Source organism: Planococcus citri, chromosome 5 (genome assembly GCF_950023065.1).
Source record: "Planococcus citri chromosome 5, ihPlaCitr1.1, whole genome shotgun sequence".
NCBI lineage: Eukaryota > Metazoa > Arthropoda > Insecta > Hemiptera > Pseudococcidae > Planococcus > Planococcus citri.
The window spans coordinates 17030884-17053697 of NC_088681.1; the positions used below are offsets into that span (position 1 = coordinate 17030884).

The 22814-nt window shown below is 35.9% G+C and overlaps 1 protein-coding gene across 5 annotated transcripts in view; it reads left to right on the plus strand.

Moving 5' to 3' along the window:
* The window catches only part of LOC135848813 (uncharacterized), a 183522-nt gene that overhangs the window by 138354 nt on the left and 22354 nt on the right, over positions 1-22814 (plus strand). The window contains exons 1-4 of one of the 5 annotated variants that reach the window (XR_010559443.1): positions 2491-2993; positions 3850-3920; positions 7058-15861; positions 17307-17437. Coding sequence is in view for 2 of the 5 variants with exons in the window: in XM_065368841.1 (XP_065224913.1) it covers positions 7058-7184 (127 nt within the window). In the remaining 3 variants the exon portion in view is untranslated. Of the gene's footprint in view, positions 1-2490; positions 2994-3849; positions 3921-7057; positions 15862-17306; positions 17438-22814 lie in introns of those variants that run through there. The other 4 variants (XR_010559442.1, XR_010559441.1, XM_065368841.1 and 1 more) reach the window with 4 other exon arrangements.

Consider the following 22814-nt stretch of genomic DNA (forward strand, 5'->3'; position numbering starts at 1 on the left):
TCGTCATGGATTCAAAATGCGCAAGTTTACAGTGTGGATGAGGTTGTTTGACAGGTAACGAATCTTCTAGCACAACAGTAAACTCTTGAGGTAATTCTGGTATGACTCGAGAGTTACTCTTACCTATCAACGGGATCAAATCTCTGTTCATTCCCAAATTCCCTATCTCTGGATGTTGGAAAATTGATATTGATGTTCCATGGAACGACTCTGAACAAGTAGTACTACTTGGATTATGGTCAATATTATCGTAAGCGCTTGTGGTGAACAAACCAAGCTTCAACATTGAAGGGCAAGCTATTTTTTCATTTTGCATATGAGAGATAACAGAGTTGCAAATCGAAGATGAAATTCTGCGAAAACGATCATAGGAAATGGTGAGTCCAAGTTGATGAAATTTCATGATGAGTTCTTTGTTGTGTGTCTTGGAGTGAATTTTAAATACCAAGTATACAGGGAGGGGGGGCTCTCTTGATACTGTGTGTGTATTCACATTGGTACTGCCAGCGTTCTTCGTATTAAAAGCAATCAATTGACAAATGCTCAAGACAGGTTGAGTTATTTCATATTTGCCATACAGTATTGTAGATATCAACGATGCTAATAAAGGTTCTATTGACCTAATCTGACAGTCGGCATTTAAATCTCCGTTAAAAGAACACTTGCTCTTTAAAATACGATTTAGAATTAATTTGGCGACCATAGTTCCTAGTACAGCATCGTCATCGTATGAGTTAGTAGTCATTTGTTGACAAATCGATTTCTTTTTGATATTTGTATGGTTATTTATTTATAGATGGATATTGTACAGCTTACCCATGCTTTATATTAGATGATTTCCATGGGTTCATAGTAGGAATCTTGTGCGAACGATTTCAGCAGTTTTTGTGATTTCATACCGTTACTGTGAGACTTGTATCTAGGCAATGGGAAAGGTGGAATCAAATATAATACTTTCACCTGGTGATCATACAACCGGTTAATCAATAGCTCTGTGTCGTTTGCAATGTTTTTCCATGGCACCAGTTCGAAATCATGATCACTGGGTGAAAAAATCACGTATGCTGGTATTTGTTCAAGGCCATCTAAGTTTTGAAATAACTTTTTTGAAGTCATATATGGCGCTACGAATTCTGATACGAATTCTGATCGTGAGCATCGATCCGATGATTCCTTTTTTTCATAAACGAGTTGTTTTACCATTTGAAATGAGAATGTTCCACCAATCATGAAGAACCGTTGAAACATATAAAGATCTAACATTTTTTCGTCACGTAAGTCTCTGTAGGTGTATCATGTAATAGGAAAATTCTCGACAGCCTTGTATCCTTCTTGATGCTCAAAAAATGGTACCAGGACATATACACTCACCAGAGGTTCACTTTGTTGCAATTGTATGCCATCGGAGTTGGCGGGTGTCGTCATGTACGACTTTTTCCATCAGAATGTTTTTGTTGTTAATTGGAACACTTCTGCTACTTAACAACTCCTTGGAAAGCACCTGTTCTGTGAAATAAAATAACAAAAATTATGAATGTCTTAGTTTTATACATATTATTATTTATTATTACACCAATATAAATATCCAGGACATATACACTCACCAGAGGTTCACATTGTTGCAATTGTATGCCATCGGGGTTGGCGGGTGTTAAAGTTTCTTTAATGAGAGTTTCGCCATTATATGACACCACTTCGTTAACCAAGAGCAGGTTTCATATTAATTACAAAACAGCAACCATTAACACATTTTTGCGAATGCAAATGAGGCACTATTAAATTCACTATACAGTTTAATTACTTGGATTGTCAGTTTACCTGGTCGAACTAGGTCGTGTTGTATTTTTATACCGAATTTCGATCACACAGAATCGCGAGCGTTTATATAAATACACGCTACAAAACTGTACGGTTTTGTAGTTCAAAAATGATCACTCGCGTTTGAAAAATCGATCTGTAAAGGGTTATATAATAATTAATAGGTTAGATCGTATATTATTATCATAAACACCTAAGAGAAAGTATCTAGCTGACTATAGAATGCCTATGAAAAAAGATAGATCTTGTAAGATTGGGGCTTTAATCCAACCTCTCCTGTTATACCTGGATAGCTTGCGGACTATTAATTACTTACAACACTTACAGAATTAGGCCCATTTTACCATAAAGACCAAATGGGTACCGTTTGGTTTCTTGCATTCCGTTCCTGTCTTCCTCTCATCATCGCTGCTAAACAGCGTTGATGGTATAGGTGGTGGCATTTTGCCATGTATGTGGCGTTCTCCTCATCGAAAGGAATCACTGTTAGGCCCCAATACTCGCAAAACATCTCCATCTTTCCGGAAAGAACCTGTATTGGAGTTAGAATCACACGTTATGGGTTACAATTTGAATACTCTAAGAGTATTATTAATTATAAGTTCAGGGAATTCTTTATTTATTATGCCAGGGAGTAGAAAATTGATTAAAAATTTCGTACCTTTCTTCGCTTTACTACGCTTGAATGAAAAAGAAGGGAGTTTTTATATATTACACCGTCTATTATTCAGAATTTTTCGACAAACACTTTCATTTCGTATGAAAACTCTTTTCAAAAAAAAAATGTATTTTTGTTTACCGGTGATAACGGTTGGAGATAGCAACGTGATATGAAATAATTTTCACAGCGTTCTTTGTCGCTTTAGGTAGGTGTTTCGAGTTCACCAATCGCGTCGTCACTTTTTGCCTATTAACTGTAACCGGAACCGTAGCATTCTCGGTGCAACAAGTATCTTTTCTATTTTCCAGCATCTCAGCTGTTCTCGTGATTTGCCAAATGTGATGAAATTTTAAATTTTGTGTTTGTTTGAGTAAATCATGGCCGAAAGATGAATTTGGTTCGTTTTATAACGTTTGTATAAATTTTATTTTTACTAAAAACTTTATATTTTTTGCAAGATGCTGTTCGAATTTCATTTGTCTACGTAGTATCTAATACAGAAGGAGTCGAACGTGTAAGTCAAAGAATGTTATATTATCTTTGTACATATGGGTAATACAAATACATTAAAGAATATATTCACAACGATTAGTCTAAGTTTATTGTCGAGGAATATCGTATCACATATATGCAAAAAAGTAAAACATATTCATGTACATAAATAATAATATAAGGAAGACGTTTTCCCTGAGGGGAATTTTGATTTTAACTTTATGTCGCCCCGATCTTGTGATGTTGAAGAAGAAAAAATAGTATCGATAGCAAAAATCTCTTAAAAATAAAACGTTAATTCAAGAAAATTAAGGAAGTTCTCGAAGCTAGTGTCACTATCTTTGAAAGTTTACGTGTAATGAAGACAAAAATGAGGTAGATAGGAATCTTATTCTCTAGGCATAGGGAAGATATTAGGTAATACAACGTCCGTAGGCTCTAAGTCGAAAATCACATTGATACTCGCGTTCGTACATATATTTTTGTTCTAGTATGTCCCTGAGGGGTAGAGAGCAAAAAGAGAGAGAAAGAATACCATATAAAAAAAAAATGAGTTATGAAATATAGGAGTATAGACGTAATGTAAAAAAAAAAACTAACTGATATTCATATTCTTAAGTTATGAAAATATTTGAGTAACGCGAAAGTATCTCTATGTACAAGGTGAAGAAGGAGTAATTTTACCTAAGAACGTATCAACAACAAAAAATAACAAAAATAAGGAAGACTGAGGTAATAGAAAAACACTTTCGAAACAAAAAATACTATCGTAGTTGTATGACACTAGGGTAGTATTTATATTATTCGAGTATAGTTCGAATAATGCGATAGGTACGCTAGAGTACTAATTACTTGACATTTGTTCTTTTTGTTTACAGTCTTTGATTCCTGAGTATCGTGGTTACTACTCCATCTGTTGTGGTTGTATCACCTGTTCTGGGAGCAGCGGGTATGGCAGTAGTTTTTCTGCATAATTACTTATATGAAGGAATTACTGACTGAATTACATAAACTTGCACATGAATATTGAAATCGTTGAGGCTTTCCGCGAATTAGCTAAGTTCGACGGGCAATTAAGTATATGCGCTGAATTGCACCTTAACGAGAGTGACTAAATAGAGGTAGGTGTTTCGGCACCTACGATTCCCTAAGAAGTGATGAGAGCTGCTCGATCTCCGAGGCTCGATGCTAGCTCGGATGATCGAGTCACTCCCATCGTGAGTAGGGCTTACGAGTAGGGAGTAATTATACACATAGACGCGGACAGATATATGATATGTGGCAACGCCTAAGGTGTTGCAAAGCATATGCTACCTCACAGATCTCTAATTTTAGTATAGGAAATCGTTACAGAAAATTCTACGTTAGTGCAGGTTTTCAAAACACACGTTAATACTGCTCTATAGCTAAAACTCGACTTGCTATTAGTGCTACTGAATGAGTATGAAAACAAAATCACGACAAAGTCGAGACAAGGAGTCGCTTGATAAAATTGAAAAAAATCAAAAGATAGGTCCTTATCGCGAATTTCCTAGAATCGTATCCGTTCGACTGGAGACGATCAAACAGGGGTGACCAGGGGTGACGTAATTTCTGTACAATATTATTTTATTGCTTTGTGTTCGATATTTAACGATCGCCAAAAATTAATGCCTATCTAACATTGTGTAAATCAAAATCATTAAAATTACCTACTATTTAAAACGAAGGAGAATACATGATAGTATGAATAGGATTTTTGATAAAAAAAAAAGTCAAGACAATAGGCAGTTCTACTTTTTTGGATTTATTAGCTGATCGATTTTCCGACATTAAAGTCTTACCGAATTGAAAAATGTTCGTTCACAATTTCCTTCAAAGTATCCAGAGACCTTCAAATAAGATTTTCGACTTTGGATATATGTACTTACACACATGACAAGTATTCATATGTATTTAATTCAATAGTTGGAGTAGCATCATTTTTATATACAACGGCAGCGCTATGTGAGCCATGATTTCGAAATGTAATTAAAAGGGCTGTTTAATCCTATCCTAATGTATTTTGTATTTTGATTTCTCAGAATTTAAAGAAGTAAAAGAAAAACAGGAGGTAATAGTATTAGTAAATGTATAATTATACATCATACATAAGATATACATAGTTAATAACAATCAAATAATATTTCTAATCGAAGAGTATTTTGAATGAGAAAATAATTCTTCTCAAAAAAGAAATGAAAATCAAAAGTTCAGATTATCCGCCCAGAAGTCGCATTCCCTCAACTCCGGCCTGGATCGATCATGATGGCATTCTGCTAGATGTGCGCCCTTCCCCCGAGCGTCAGCGAATTTCGCTACACAAAATCGGTATTTCAGTATCCTGAAATCAAGTCCTTGGAATTTTAGTCAATAAGCTGAGCATGATTACACTCAGATGATTTCAATTAGCGATGCTAGTCAAATTAATTTTTCGAATAGTTTCTACAATTTCTGGTACGGGGACAGTTATACGAGAAACCAATGATGATTTTGAACCATTTTTCGAATGAGAAAACAATAATTCTTCTCAAAAAAGAAATGAAAATCAAAAGTCCAACCCACTTCGATGAATTGTACAATATATACTCATTCGGTATACTTTTCGAATTGCATGTCGGATTCATTGAATGAGAAAGAATAAAAAACAATCACTCATCATGATTCATGAGATGATGAACAAATTGTTCAATGGTAATGAAGGAATTGAACTAACAGTATTAATTACACAATAATTAGAGTAACGAACTTTACACAATAATAATTAGGATATATAAAATAAATTATTCAAATTATATTTTAATGAAAACAAATTTGAAATTTTTAATTATAAAATTGATAGAAAAAAAATATAACGGCGAGGAGGAGGGTGATATATTCAATATCGGGGTACATTACCATCCAACCCGCCCCACGCGCCCACGCCACAGCTTCAATGTGGCCAGCGACGCTCGCCACACCAATGTGTACACAAACGCACATTTTTCATTCTGAAAAAAAAAGCAAAAAATATTACTTTTTAGGAAATACATGTTAAAAAAAATATTAAAATTATTTTTTGAAAAGAAGCTGATTAAATTTTTTAGTTTGAATAAAAAAAAAATATATATTTTTAATCAAAAAAAAATTGAAATTTGATTAAAATTTTACTTTCAATAGTGAATAAGTTCGAAACACTTGCGGAAATTCACCGAAAAGCTGCTGGGTGGATTACCTTTTTTTTGATTGCTATAACCTTATTTACGTATGATCTGCGTAAAAGACATAACAAGTGGTTTGGCATGCAAGCACCAGAACTTACCACTAATAATTCGAATTGGATCAATCATGTTTCTGGGAAACTTTCTCATTTGCTCAATGAAACCATTTCAATCTCGGGTCTTGGCGGAGCACTCTGTGCTGGAATGCGGTGAATGGGTTTGCTGCCAAGTTCGCCGTTTTTACTCAGCCTGTTAGTAAACGTTCATAGTTTTAAGTCGTCCTTCAACGAAGTCAAAGCCAAAAAACTTATGCATCATATCGCAGTATCGTCATCAAAATGAGCGGTTCAGTTATGAGCTCAAGCGGTTTTTAGGAATCAATTTGATGATGGGAATAAAAAGATTGCCAAGTTATCGAGACCATTGGTCCTCTATATGTATCTGAACTTCAAGACAAGACAATTTCATCCGCAATGCCCATGCATCGTAGATTCTTGATTAACCAATTTTCCTCTTCTTTGATCTTCTATTTTATTACTAAAACGCTAAAAAACAAACAAAGTAACAGAAAAATTAGTTTATTAATTTGAAAACACATGTTTTCAACCGTAGTATTCTCGATTACTGATAACGAAGCTGACTAAATATGTCTGATAGGAAAGAACAAATTTTTTGTTAGGAATTATAGGTAACAGTGGAAAAAAAAAATTGTTAGGAAGGAGATAGGAAAACACTAACGTTAGCGGTTTATTTTGAAATAAATAACTGTTCTCTCAGTTCTTAATGTTAACCCTATTTAAGTTTATATGTTGCCGAATAAAAGATTTTTATTGTAATTTTTGATTATTAATGGATTTTTATTACACAGGATTTTCAAAACGAAAAGAAGAGAAAACTCAAAGTATACCAATTTTGAATCAAGAAAAGACTTTGCCGATTTTTCGATGTCGCCATCGTTACCAAGACTGGGTGATCGAATTCGTAGTCTACTTTGAGGTAAAAAATACTTTTTATTATTATTTAAAAAGGTATACATAGGCTATATCTATATAATAGGAGTATTTCCATATCTATCTGTTTAATATATAGCTAAATATAGGGAGATAAAGACTACCTCGTATAAAATATGATTAAGAAATCAGCATAACGTGGAAAGAAAAAAAAAATTAGTAAAAATACTGGTATCGGTACCGGAATGTCGCGTTACTCGTAATACAAAACTGATACGTCGTAAAAAGGAATTTTAAAATAGCATTGAAAACGAAAAAAAAAAAAAAAATATGTACAGAAATCGGCGAAACGCAATGGTCTCGTCTCTGCCCGTTTGGTGGGAAAACGAAAAAATATCTAAAAAAAAATACTACAACGGTAACGGGGGCGTTCGCGCCGACTAAGGATTCATTCGATTGTTAGTTGGCGCAACCTTTGGACGATTCCGGTTGTAACAGTGGACCGTTGAATTTTATTTTCCTTGTTTACTGATTCTGCGAGCTCGTAGTCCATTGTAGATCGTAACTGTAGTTGTCGCATCCTATTGAGAAGAGCATTTTGATACGCTGTTTCCCTCCAGCGTTTGATGTCTGTATATGGGATGAGTTTTATCCGGCAAGTAGCCGGTGTGGTTCCTAAGAACCACACCCGGCAAAGCACTGCCGAACCTCTCGCTTCATATTCTGTATAGGGAAAACAATATTTATTAAACACGATGCTACGTTCAAAAAATGCCTTCATAATTTTGGGTAGAATAGAATACGAGGGTCACTGCGCTTAGCAGTATTCCTGTATTGTACTCTAGAGTCGGATTATTCCGTTGGAGTATCGGCATACCTCAGATCTGACGTACGCCGATCTCGAATAGAACAATCCAATTCTGGGTTTTCCAGAAAAATAGACTTTCGTTAGTATTGACACGAGACGGGTTAGAATGTTGAGCTTGCGGGATATATATCTAAAACATTTAGGTAGCCTATTATAATTCTAATTATGTTATAATAATTTATAAAGCTGACGCAATTTTTACTTTTCACATACCCTCAATTCTGTAAACTTGTTCCATTGTATTCCGTAAATAAAGATACTTCGTAGCTCTTGATACTTTATCGTAAAAAAAAATATGTGCAATATAATGCTTCAAACGTAAAAAGGGCCTTAATTTCGAACTTATTCGACAATACGTACATTAACAACCCAAAATTTACAAAAGCACGGTGTTTTGTTTTTATCGCGTGGGTCTGAGAAAATATTGTCGTTTCTGTAAAACTAACACTCATAATTAAACAGATTGTCGCCGCAATAAATTAAATGCAGGAAGAAATAATCCGAACAATAATAATGACAGAAATTGATAAATAACTAACTGGACGTTCAGAGAGCTTTATCATAAGATAACGACTAAGTATTCTCTGATCGTAATGTGATGCTATCTAGCCACACTAAGTACACAACAATTGGGATTCGCACAGAGAGTTATGTACTTAATGTGTTCCCTATTCACTTATGGTAATTAGCCACTGCTAGAATGAAATTACTTACCCCGGCTATGGATGTGCGAATAGAGATTTTACCACAGATATTTATCATAAAAAAGTATAAAGAACACATACGCAAATGTACTTCAACTTGTATTACACAAAAAATATAAGTAACACGAAAAGTATTACAAAAGGAACTTAACACAAATAAAACTTAACGAACTAATAGTATTAAACACTATAAAAAACCTTTAACCGAGGGCCTGAGCTCTCCTGTATTTTAGGGTACTTTTAACTTGTCAATTCGCGACTCGTGTCGTTTAAGAACTGCGACGAGTTTAGGTAGCTAATTTGGCTAGCCAGCCAAATTAGCACCTTGACCACGCCTATTGTTACCAGATTGGTAAAGGGTTGACATACGAGTATGCTTTATTGACGAATATTGGTAGTGGCTTTAAGGCATATACTTCCTACTCTAACAAAATAAGATGGTTCAGGAATAAGTAGAAACGAATTAGGTAAGTAGACGTTTATTCAAAATAATATTATGATCAATTTGCTGTGTTGTTTTAATCATAATAATCGCAGTTCTTTAACCGAGGAAGGAACAGCCAACGAACTCGATCTTATGGTATCCGACCAATAAGAATCTTTCTTTCTCATCAAGCTAATAATGTAGGCCATTTACATATTAAATCTTCCGCGTGTAAAAATCGTTTTTTCAAATTTCAGAGATGGGTGTTGAGTAGTTTTTTGTCACATTTTATTGTATTTTATTTTATGTAATATTGCTCGATATTTCTCAGGGTTTTCCTGGTCTGTTGGGTTGATAGGGTGGTGTTCAATTGTCACCGTCGGTATCCGGATCGACCTTGGTCTCGATGGGGATTGAGTTGTAACGTTGTTGAGCAGGATGGCTGACTGGGTTCACTGTGTTAATAGGTCGTTGACCTCTCCCGAACCCTGCATCAGGCGCCATGGGTTGAATTGCGTGGGTTGCGGCTGCGAGCTTTAGCGTCATCTAACTGGTTCCAAAGTAGTGAGTCATCGAATAAACCATTTGTAGTTTCATTGAAAGTTGATAATCATGTTCAAAGCTAAATAATGAAACAACACAGGAATTAGCGGTTTTCAAAATCAATGTGACATTTTCGAAGATTAAAACTTCGAAAATTCTCATGGTACCTGATAAGAAATCCAGTTGTTTACATTCGATTACCGTAGACAGCTTCTCAAAATGCAATCATTTGAACTGATTTCATCGTATTAGCGGAATCATCGACTTGTAGTTAACTTCGAGAACCTGTAACAATGTCAACGTTAATGATCATTGTTCGATAAAAGTTAAATATGAAGTAAAATTAACTTACCGTAGATAGCTCTCTTCGAAGTTTATGACACGTTATCGGCGAGTATAGTGAACGTTAAATTTTTGATCTTTTGGCCGCGGTGGTTTTTTTACCGGTTGAGCTAGCCGAGGCGGCGGCGTCTGCCGTTGCGGTCGTCTCTGAGTAGTCGCAGATCTTCAATATGATAAAGTGACATTTATAATGATCGGGGTTAGGTGAGGTAGATGAGAAAGACTATATGGTGGGTTTATATAATAATACTTTCTACCTGAGGTTGCGGGCGTATAACCGAGTGTCCAACATTCCTTCGTGTGGTTTTCCATCTTCGAGATATCGCGCTAGTGCGAATATATGTCCGTCCCCCATCAGAAGAATTAAATGAGCGAAGAAAGCGCTGACGTAAAGGTTGTTTCCGATTTTGAATCCCGCAGTCGTGAAAATTGGGTTTACCTGTAGTGCACTTCAAAATTAACGCCTCTGGCCCGATTTTCGATCGACTAGTCACTCAAAAAGTACTGCATCTCATCGCAGCTAAGTACGGAGGGGCAGAGGGTGTGTAGCCGGCTTCGACCGATTTCAGCTTCTAAACCTGTAACAGAAGTAACAACACGTATTCTATTAGTCAACATCATCAAATTACTCAAAGGAACGAGTAATTAATTAAGAACGCCTACATCCCGAATGCCTCGGTGTATCCCCCAGGGGCAATTTCCGGCAATTACTTACTGACATTACATTCCGCTTTGCAAGATTTATGCAACCATTCTGGGAGAACTCTGAGTTTGTCAAATGTCTGGAAACCATGCTCAAATGCTCAATCTTTATTTATTTATTTATTTATTTATTTATTTATTTATTTATTTACAATTTAGGTCTCTCCAACAGCGTAAGCCAATTGGAAAATGTACAACCTCCTGCGGCAGTTATCAGCATTATTACAGTGACTGATGTGTATAAATAACCCACTAATTAAGTATTTTAATTAATTTCATTATTACCTTTTGACAAGATGAAACCGCATTTACGCATTTTCTTACTTGTTTGCTTAACTTTGAATTTTTGCAGCGGAAGCAATTGCATTACTTACCGCAATGAAAATTATGATTTTCAACTGCAGCAGGTTATAATTGGATTAAAATTTAATGTATATTTTTTTATTGAATTGAAATTTTTAATTTGAAATATTTAATGATTTACTTGACATTGAATTAAAAAATTGAATAAATTTTAAATTATTAGATATCTATAATAAAAAAAAATGGACAGTTTTTTATAAAACTAAATAAAATTATATAAAGTCAAATAAACTACTTAAATGATTGAAAAGTAAATCAAAAACCACCCTTTCACCGCCTGTATGAGTTGAATTACTGACCCTTGTTCGGGATCGTGACGTTATGGAAAACATTTATCATGCATAAAAAAATGGGATACAAACCATCTCAATTACATATTTTGGAAATTTTAGCGCCGTACACAAAAATTATGAACGAAGTGAATTTGACCCCCTCTCAAGAATCTTTGAATTTTAAATTCATTCTACTTACATACTTTAATTTGCTTAAAATCAACTTCAACAAGTATGCTCTGCTCGAAATTGGTGCTTACCTACTCGGAAAAAAAAATTAATAAAAATTACTATTTCAGTATAGTAACCGGATCCCATTCAAAAATAATAGTGATTTTTACTCAGCCAAAAAATACATTTTAGGCTACCTATAGAATTAGGTAAAATTTATTACTCTCATAGTAAAAATCGCAATATTTTTGAATGGGATCCAGTTACTTACTGTTTGAAATAGTGAAAATTAACCATAATTTTTTTTTCCATGTATGTACATATGTAATAAGCACTTGCAATCCACTTGGAATTTCAAAAAAATATATATAAAAACTGAATTTCCGCAGTTCACGTCAAACAGTAGATGGGTACAGGAAGCGTGAATTTTTCAAATTTCTAATCGTGAAACTACCGATGACCAAAAATATGGTTCAGAACCAATACGCAGCGGTTTTGAAAAAATGGCGAGTAATCGGCCAAGAAACTCCCCAACAAGCACCATCGCGAGCTAGAGTAAATTTGGGCAAACTTATCGACTTTTTTGAAATAACTGGAACTTCCAAAATGTCGCAAGAGGCTCAAGAACAGAATGAAACCACTTCTAGTCAGCTTAATCAGTTTAATTTGTTGAACTTGGATTAAGGCCGAAAACGCCGAATCTGCAGCTAAGAATTCGAATATGAACGAAACTCTCATCACAGATTTATACACTAAACTTTTCACCATCAAAAATGAAACTAAAATCAGAAACATTTTCATTACTCGAAACTTTTATAAATATGTCCCAATTGGCCTGAGAAATGCTAGACAGCACATTCATCTAACCACTTGATCATGCAATTTCAGCATTCAAGATGCTCGTATGGATTCTTATTTTTTTTTCAATAAAATTCATCCATACTTGATAATTTTTTACAAAGTGATGAGTTCAATTTTAAAAAAATAAAGCTAGCTTATACGCCTACTGTATATGACGTAGATGCGATTAATAGATACATGCTTACAAGTACATTTTAACTGAGTAACCTGGGCTGGAGATGAAAATCATTTAGAAACGGAGATTAAGCAACACATTTTTCTAAAGTTTATTCACTCGATAAGTGTATTATTTTGTTAGTGAATTTTTTACAAGGTGTCTAATTATTATTTTTAAGAATTACCTAGTTGTTTTAGAGAATTTAATCTGTATTTTACGAGTCGATATACTCCCCCCCCAAATAAGTTGGATGGTTTTGGTTTACAATATGAGATCATTGAGATCTCGTAAAATAACCTACGATCGGTTCTACATCTAGTCCTAAATTGCATTAGTTGGTAATGGATTGGTTTTGAGTAATCGATGTGATAGATTTCATAACTGTGATTTTCACCATCATGTTTCTTTTCATACCTGTGATTTTCACCATGTTGTTTCTATCATTCTGTTTTGAGTTATTTTACCTGTAATAACATCATTCGAATTGTTCAACTGAAGTAACTCGTGTTCAAAGTTTCTTGCTTGTATGTACTTCTTAAAAACAGCTGATTTTAGATAGTCATTGAATTTTTCAAAATTTGCACCTTTTAAGACGTGTCGCGAAATGAAGAATAATAATCCCTCAGCTGAGAGAATTAAAATGAACTTCATTTACTATAACCAACATCCAATACTGTGATTTCATTGTTTTCGTTTTTGTTATAGTAAAAAAATTTCTAACTTTAAGATCTAATCTAAGTGTCGTGATTTAAAATATAACTAAAAATACAAATAAATGTAAAAAAACAATAATAAAATTTGTAAACGAGTTGTCGCAGTCGGCACGACGACAAGCGAATTTTCGTTGGAGCCCCATAGAGAATAGGCTGAGGAATGTTCCCCTGCTAATTTCAACGGGGTGTGGATTTTTTTTCAATTTTTTGATGTAAATTAATCTGAAACACAAAAAAAATTAGTACCCCGCATTCAGAACAAATCGCTCGTATCATTTCTGAAAATAACGTAAAGTGAAGAAATCTTAGTCAATGTGAAACTAAAAGAAAAATTCGCTCGTACAAATATTGGTAAAGGATGGTAGCGCAAGAAAAATTCACAAAACCAAACTTGAAAGAAAAAAAATCGATCGTAAATTCTGCAAGCGAAATTTACAAGTGAGCAAAATTTCACGAAAGTCATTCAGAAGCTTGGTTAAATTGCCATAAAAGCGATTTGAAATACACCCAATTACATTTAAACAAGAAAAACTTGAGAAAATTTTGCAAACAAAAATTATTATTAATTACGATAAATTGATCGAAAACTGTCTGAAGTTCCATTTAGTGAGAGGTTCTGTCTGATCATATTCGATTTGTCGAGGTCATCTGATTTGAAAATCGAATTTTCGATCCGTGCCACTGTCACTGCTACCGACTGAAGTGGAGATGAATCTATCAATTCCGATGAATTATCATTCTTGGCATCGCTATGTAGCTGTACCGAACAAAAATAAATATATTATTTCTACATTTATACAAAGCAGGCACACAAACGAATATTCCAAGAAATAATCTATAATCCAAGATACTTTAGTCGTAAATGTGAGACGACTAAGTATTGGTAGGAAATGCGTGATACTAGATAGCCACGCCAAGTACACTTCAATTGGGATTAACACATAGAGTCATGTACTTGGTATGTTCTCAGACACGAAATAAATTGATATGCGAAGCTGTCAATGAATCTACCCCGGCTTGATGCGCGAATGACTGGAACCCCCTGGCCGAACCATGGTGCCCGGTGGTGCTCCGCGAGCACCTAGTATTGGCTGCACCATTCCTGTCGGCTTTTGAGATGGATCCGCTACGAGTACTTTAGCCAAAGTACCCGCTTTAGCCATCTCTATGGCCTTCAAATCGTCCGCGTCGGTAGGCCTTTTCTCTTTTTTCGACTTAGGTTTTTGCAATTTTACCGCCTTCGCTTTGCCAGTCGGGGTTAATTTTGGTGGTTGCGCCGAGGAATCTGAAAGCATACCCGAGCTAGGATACCCTTTAAATTGAATTTGTCGATGCGCCCGGGCTCAAGTGAAATTGTTAATCGAAGCATATCGCGAGTGGGCTCGAACAAAGTTCAACTGTGTGAATCCGACTACGGAACCTAGAAACTTGGGTAAGATTTGTATCTGTTATTCACGCATTGTTCGATTTTTAAATATGACAAACCAAAAGATTATTGTTTGTGTATAATATCCTTACCAAAGGTTACATTTTTCAAAACAGCCATTTTAGCCTTATATACTTCTAAATAGCCTAGCGATGCATGCGCCAATCTCGTATGCCATAGAAGACCCAAGTTCTCACGAATAGTGAGAGAAGTTGGACTTGGACCTCCATCATCAGCATTTGTCAACATAGCTACCTGTTCCATCCTCACTATTGGTGGTTTGTCTTCGTCTGGTTTCGATGATTGGTCAGTCTGGGAGTTACCAGATTGATCTTTCATCTCAGCGTCGATGATTGGCTCTTCGACTGACGATTGTTCGGCGTTTGGTTCAGTCTCCGGTTGTTCGGTGTTATCAGCGATGAATACATGAGTCACCGAGCTAGGTGACTGTAGTATTGCATCTTCTGTTTTTTCCGACTCAACGTTATTTTCACCGTCTTCGCTTGTCAAGTCATATTCTGTCGAACTTCCTTCTAGGATGTCGTCGTCGAGAGGTTCGTTGGACCACTGAGAAACCGATGTAGGTCTCTCCACGGTCGGACCGAGCTCTGGACGGTAATAGTGGCTCGATACCTCATTGTCGGTCAGCTCAGGTACTGTCTGAGTCGTATTTCCAGTTGGAACAGGCGCCGAGTTGAATAGTTTTTAGGAAACATTAACGGGTACCTGTAGACCCCTTCGGAATCTGCGACAGGTCTTTCTGTAGGTTTAACACCATTCCACTTCAGCGTATCCTGGTGGAAATCCGCATTGTACATGGGAACCGAAGACACAGTTGGAAAGCGTGACAGTAGTATAAGGGCCTGTATAACACTACATTTTTTTTTTGGTCGGGTATAACACACTCGTAATTTTTCCAAGTCTCTTATCGCAGTTGTGGTTGCGATAATAATTCTCGTTAGCCACATTAGCTGGAACTACGATTATTTTGTATGCCTTGCATTGATTTTATCATATTCTAGCCGTCCGTTCGACAGAAAATATATTAACTTCCTCCTCATCATACAGGAGAAAACGTCGTTTTTGGACTCTTTGTACCGAAAGAGCCGAAATGATAAATTTTGAGCCAAATGGTGGTTATTTTGCTGTATACAAGAAAAAGGCGATACGTTCTGAGTAAGTTTGTACACATTTATTTGTAATCTAGTATACATAGGTACTATATAACAAATGGTAATGTACACTATCACGACATAATCAATAATTAATAAGATAAAGTAAAAAAAAATATATAGCATCTTCTTTTTCGCCTGAAAGTTTTTGTACAAATCGAAAGGAGAGTAAAAAAAAATAATAATTACTTTTATATTCGATCACTACCTTTTATATCACGAGTAAGTAAAAATAGAGAGCGTAATTTTTATGAGGTATTTATAAAAAGAATAAAAAAAATGCATTTATATTTATCACTTATCGACTACTTGACCAGTCGAATACTCAGTCTGCTGGCTCTTCGAGAACGATCTGCGGTACGGCAAACATTAGGGAGGCTGGGAGCCCCAAACCGATGATCCAGTTGTTTAAGGCATCCCAGCTCCAGGATGATATATACACCGTGTCTTCGACAATCGTGGCAACCAAATATAGAAATAGCCCATGAAACTCCTCAAACAGTGGCAATACATGTACTGTAATAAGAAAGCAAAAGGACACATGTTGGATTAGTATTATTTCTTGCGAATTTGTTCCTATCAATTTTGCATTTCATCAAAAATTTGGTTAAATCTTAATTTCGGGGTCGAAAATTTGTAGGCTAATTTTGATTTATTACTCGTGGATAATTTTTGGAGAGTTATACTGTTGTATAACTCTATTTCTATTGTGAATTGGTACTTACTAGGACCGATTGATAATAACGGTTCTTGTACCGCCTGTAGGATGGTAGATATATCGAAGGGAAAATCGGTTCTTGTACCGCCTGTAGGATGGTAGATATATCGAAGGGAAAATCGTTCGGTTGTTGGTGATTTTGTTGGTTTTCTTGTTGAAGTTCGGGACGGTCTCGTGGAGCGCACATCTTGAAGTTTCGTTGGTAGGATGTATATTTTTTATTTCGTAGAATAAGTCACTCGCGTTTTATTCGATTCTCGTAGATATATTATGCGAGACACGTTAATCTTCGTTTTTCACTTTTCACTACACTCGCGTTTAAGAAATTCGATCTAATTTGGAGTAATCGCGTGATTCTAGTACGAAGGGGAGACAGAATTTTCGATGTGAGATATTAGTACGCGTTGAGGTGATGTTCGACGACGAGAACTAAATATACAATATGCGAAATGAAAAAATTGATTTGATTTCGATACGACTAAAACGAAAGAAAAGCTATCTTGGAGACATGGTTTAGACAAAGTCGAGTATCGCGTATAGGTAAGAGAGAGATAGAAAGAAAAAAGCAAGTCGTGCTTATCTTTTCTCAGAACAACATCCGTTGAGGCGGCTACTGGACAAACGGATGACGTAATATTTTTTGCCTAAATTTTATTGCTTATTTTATGATTTTCTAATTTCTTAACGTGGTGAGTATGGGATCTTAATACGCTTGTTTGTTTTCTGTGCAGGTGTACCAGAGTTTGACAGAGGCGAAAATCGAAAAATGGCACGTGCGGGGTACTTTGAATCGAATGGTCTGCTACAAATTTTATGATTTGTAATGTGTGTAATGGGTCAATACATTCAATTATTATCCGTTGTTCCTTTGCTTTTTTTGACTAAGTATTAAAAATCTTATTTTGAAAAAATCAACGCTGGGATTCCAGCTCAGGGTGTTCAACTCGTAATATCCCTATCAGCATGCCCTTCGTGATGAGTTTGATCAAATTCCATAAATTCACCCTCTTCACTTGAATTAAGATAGTCCCCTCAACGAGGTTAAGGATCCGTATCAGCCGAATTTCAGTTTTGTAGCGAATTGGAAATTTGTTTCCAAGTAAAACTCGTCGCAGTGTGACGTAGTTGTTGAAAGATGAATTTTTGCATCGAAACACCACCTACAGGTGGTGGAAGGGTTAAACTACTCTTTTGCGTATTTGCATGTTAGCATTGAGGCATATCAGTCTAACAAAAACAAATACAATTCCTTAAGTTTATTACATAAAAGTTGTTACATCTAAAACAAAATTTAGTAATTGTAGTGACTGACAATAACGAAGATGATAATTCAATTTTTTGCTCACAGAATGTTGAGAGAGAATAACAGAAAAAATGAATAAAATTGTGTTTCATGAATTGTGTTCATTTTCAATTAGTATTATGTTCACAAAAATAAGCGTTGGAAATCAAGTACAAATAAAAAATATAGAAACTACTTAATGAATTATTACAGATTGATCTCTAACACTTTGGAATTTCCAGCATTGAAATCCCATAACAATAAATATTATATGTATTTACAGATGGCATAGGTTTTCGTAGAAGAATTTTCCTCTTTGGTTGTTGGAATTGTAAATAAATATATAGTAGATCTGTACTCTTAACAAGTACTGCCAAAGCTATTACTGTATGTAATGACTTACCCCGGCTAAAGGCTGATTAATATATCACACGAGTAGAAATTAGTAATATGCGAACACATGTCAGACTTTGTATATTAACACAAACACAATTATACAGAAGTATATGAAAATACAATAATACCTCTCGAATGAAGGACACTTTCGTCTGAATTGGCGTGCTGATGTTGGTTAGCAAGCATGATTTGTGAAAAAGATGCTGACAGTTTGTAATATAAACTGAGTCAGGCTTAGTCGGGTCTTCTTCATTAATCGGGCTAGTGGCGGTGACTGACTTGCCGCAAATGTCGCAGTCAATGAGTACAATTCCCACCATCACTGTTATTGAAGATTGATGGGGACCGGTGCAATATGAATATATGAAGCGTTACGATACAACAATTCTTCTATCAGTCGCGTAGAGTATTCTTCCAATTTCTCCATATGCTCTTTGTTAATGTCGTGATCACTCAGTTGTAGAAAGATGTTTGGGGGGACTTCACGAAAGTAGCGTTCGATATTTCCATGTATTTTATTATTAGACACGTAGCTTCCCCCAAAATCATTACTTATCCAATCGTCGGTGTATTCTTTGCTTTTTCTGGTGGCTTGCTTAACGATGTCATTGATAATTCCAGTCCCCATACACATAAAACCGCTGAGGAAGAAAATCGGAGTCACGTTTCTTCTCTTTTTCGAAGTTTTAGTGTATACGGACAGATAACTTGCAACGCAAGAAATACATTAACAAATGATAAAGTGCATAATTCTATGATTACATAATTTATTCATTGTACCAGTATTTGATTCCCAAGTTTGTATTTTATCAGAATTGCTGGTTTACTTTGCTGGTATGTTGGCTGTTCAGTTTCATTCATTGATGAAATAAGTCATCCATTTTGTAGTGATTGATGTTCTCCGTTAATTGGTCCCACCATTCCAAAAAATCGATCTTGATCCATTTCAGTAATTCGCCTGTTGAGGACCATTTCTCCGTTCCGATTCCAACTGTAACATAACATTTTACGATCAGCGAGACTGGTCTTACAGTTAGTGGCTTCACCTAAATGAAAAAAATGAAATTTCGATTGATGGACGCGATCCTAGCATATGATGAATAAACTATCAACGATAGAGTAAACTGTTCGCGCTGTGGGAACTGATAGTTTGTAGATTAAGTCGATGCTTGATATTGGCATTATGAGGATCGTTCCAAGAAATATCATAATGATCCTATGTAATTCGGCACCAGTACGCAGTTCGGCCGCATCTAATCCCGGGAAGCAAATTGTAGTACTCTGAGGGCCATTCTTGCTTACTCGATCCAGTCACTTTATGGTAGAACTAAGTCACGAGGTGTTTATACCGAATTCGACGGTTTCTCGGGGCCTCCGTACACCGCGATAATAAAACCCTCAAGAAGCCAATACTGGCCATAAATTATAATGGGTACTTTTGAATATCGGAACGTCCTCAATGCTTATTACTACCTTTATTATAGGTTTATTTGAATCGAAATACTTTGAATCGTATGAATGAAACAAAAAAGCAACTATAAGTTATTAATAACAAGCTTTGCTACTAAAGCTTTAGTTGGTGGATTTTTAAATGAATTACTTTTTCCATTCATCAACCAAACAATGAATCAGGGAGAACTCTCATTCATTGACTCAAAAATATAATAAAAATGTAGAATGGAAAGAAAATATGATAATATAGTACATAAAACAATAAATACGAACAATGATAAAATCTTACCAAGACAATACCCATATGGGAAATTCCCAACTTTGATGTAAAAAATTATGACTTTTTCAGCGGTTTTTTTGAGTGCGGTGTTTCCAGAATTTGCTCTGTATTTTGGTTGACGCGTTTCGCGGTCGATTTTTCGTCAATCCTGCACAGCTGCTCGAATAAAAAGAAATCAGAAAACATCTCGATCTTCTGAACTATCTTATATTGCACCGATGTAAATGAAGCAGAAAATGTTTTCTGGTGTTATTCTGGTATAAGTTCAATAAATCTGGGTGTTTACTTTTTTCGTGGAATCTTTGTGCACACATAAGTATGAATGAGAAACATTACTTTTTGATAAGCAGGAAGCTGCTTTTAAAACTATCAATAGTATTTATACTTGCGTCACATGTTATCTACTGCTCGCCAAAATGTACTTCCGTGAGGCTTATTGCAGTCCCGTGGTCAATTGATTTCCCACAAATCAGAAGGTTTTGGTTCGTACGAACCAAAACCTGTTGCTTCTTGTGGAAAGGATATGACTGTTTTCAACTTGTACTCGTCGAACAAATACAACACAAATTGAATGATAATACCACATAAAAATATTGAAATAAAATAAGCTCTTAAAAACTAAAAGAGTAAACATTTTCATTTTTCGTAACGATCAGTCAGTAACGTGTGCCTTCCTCGAAGATCGTCAAAATTCCTCGACGTGGGAGCAGTTGTAACACCGCGACGACTGAGGGTGGCATCTCTGAATTTTCACAAAACTTTTTTTTTTTGCTTACTTACATGGTTACTGCAGGGAATGAACTTAGATCTTCGTATTCTTTTTCTTCGAAGATTTTACACGGCGCTTCTAGTAAACGTGCAACACTACACCACGCTTCGGTGTCAGCATTGACATCAAGTTTAATTTGGGACAGATTCAAGGCTTCATCTTGATTTTCTAAATTTTCATTTATATGACAATTTTACCGATGCGTAAAAAAAATATATCAAAACGTAACCCAAAAATTGCATTGTAAATAAATTTCGAAAAAATAAACATAATCTTAAAACTAATCAGTCCAAGAAAAAATGAAAATAAACAAACAAAAACATACAGCCTGTGGCTGAGATGAAATAAATGCAAAAGACATACATGAACAAGAATACAGCAAAACAACATCAAATGAAAAAGCAACGTAATCACAATTAAATCATCATTGATTTCTTTTTTCGAAAAGGAATATCGATTCCCATTCCATTTGATGAGGTTATGAAAATTCATTATAGAAAGAATTACAAGTACCTTTTAAATAAATCCACACCGTAGAAGTCCAATCTAAACAACAGCGAAATTCAGGATCGCCTACACCACCGTGCAATATGATGTAGGTTACTAAGCTGCAGTATGACGACAACGTTGGCATCTCCACTGCAGAGTTGGCATCTCCACTGACACTTAAATTTCCCATCTGCTTTAGGTTTGGCTAATTCTTCGGCGCATGCCGCAATGGGTAAGCTCGTAATTGTAGGGTGTACCGATAGAAAAAGTATGGGAAAATTCTTTCTTCCATCATGTATTTTATTATGCAAGCAAATCTCTCTAGGGTATTTGTCCTGGTCTTGGAGTGCTGAGATCTAGGAACCGGACCCCTACACAAATGGAGCTTCACTGTTTTTCAGTCTTCTTCATCCAAGTCGGCAAAATCCCTTCGGAGTTGATCCAATCTGTCTTGCTGATTGCTCAACATTGAATTAGCTGCTGAGACAGCCTGACTCATGAAGTTATTAGCCCTTGTGACAATAGCTCCATTGGCCCTGATTTCTATAGAGGCCAAGATTGCTTCCCCATCACCAGCCCTCAAATCAGTGATCCAGTCAGGAGTGCCCATTACCTTCATATTCCTAGTGGCGGCTTCTACCACAGAATGGTGTCCGTAAGCCTCCCCTGAGAAAGGATGGTTGTTGACTATCCAATCCTGTATGGTGACCCTCTGGAACAACATAGCCTTTCTAGGCTTTTCCTTCTGGAGATAACCCGAGAATGATATGTAGTCCAAAGCTGAGCACAAAACAGTGTAGGCAAACATGTACTTAGCCCTTTCAGGAAGTGTCATGTCTTTACAGACTTGCTCCAGAATGTAATTTCCCACAAACTGAAAGCCTGCCCCACATAGAGGTCTCATGACATCTCTAACATCTTGGTCAAACTTTTCCCAGTTTATACGGGAAACAAGGGCAGAAATGATGTTATAACCCTGTATATAATTGTGGAGGTGGACTATGGCAATCATACGGCTTTTGGTTAGTTCCGTAGCCCCAATTTCACCCTTTGGGTCAATATTAATAGCAAAACCAGACTTTTTCAATGACTCAGTGATAAATTTAAAACCAAAGTTTAATTTATTGGAGGCTCTAGCATTCTTAATAGCCTCTGAGACTCTTTGTCCCTGCAATAGGAACTTCAAACAATAGTCTTTATTTGGTAGACGACCTTCCAAAGCAAATCTCTTGTAAGTGGCCCAAAGATTGAAAGGGGATGGAGGAGTATCCACCAATTCAAAGCACGGGATATTCAAAGGATTGTCTGTGACCATCCGTTGATATCCAGCTTCCTGGAGCAGCGGACTCACAGGGGCCTTGACAGCTTCCGTAGTCATATTTCGTTGTTCTGGAATCTTACGAGTGCGCTTAAAACACCTATACAGCAATTGATGGATGAAACTTTCCTCAGGGATTTCAGCAAATTCACCCAAGGCTAATTTGTCTGAAACAACTTGCTGAAAGAATCTGCAATGGCAGGTAGGGTCAAGATTTTTTGAGTATGCAATTTCAGCAGACCTATCCAATGTG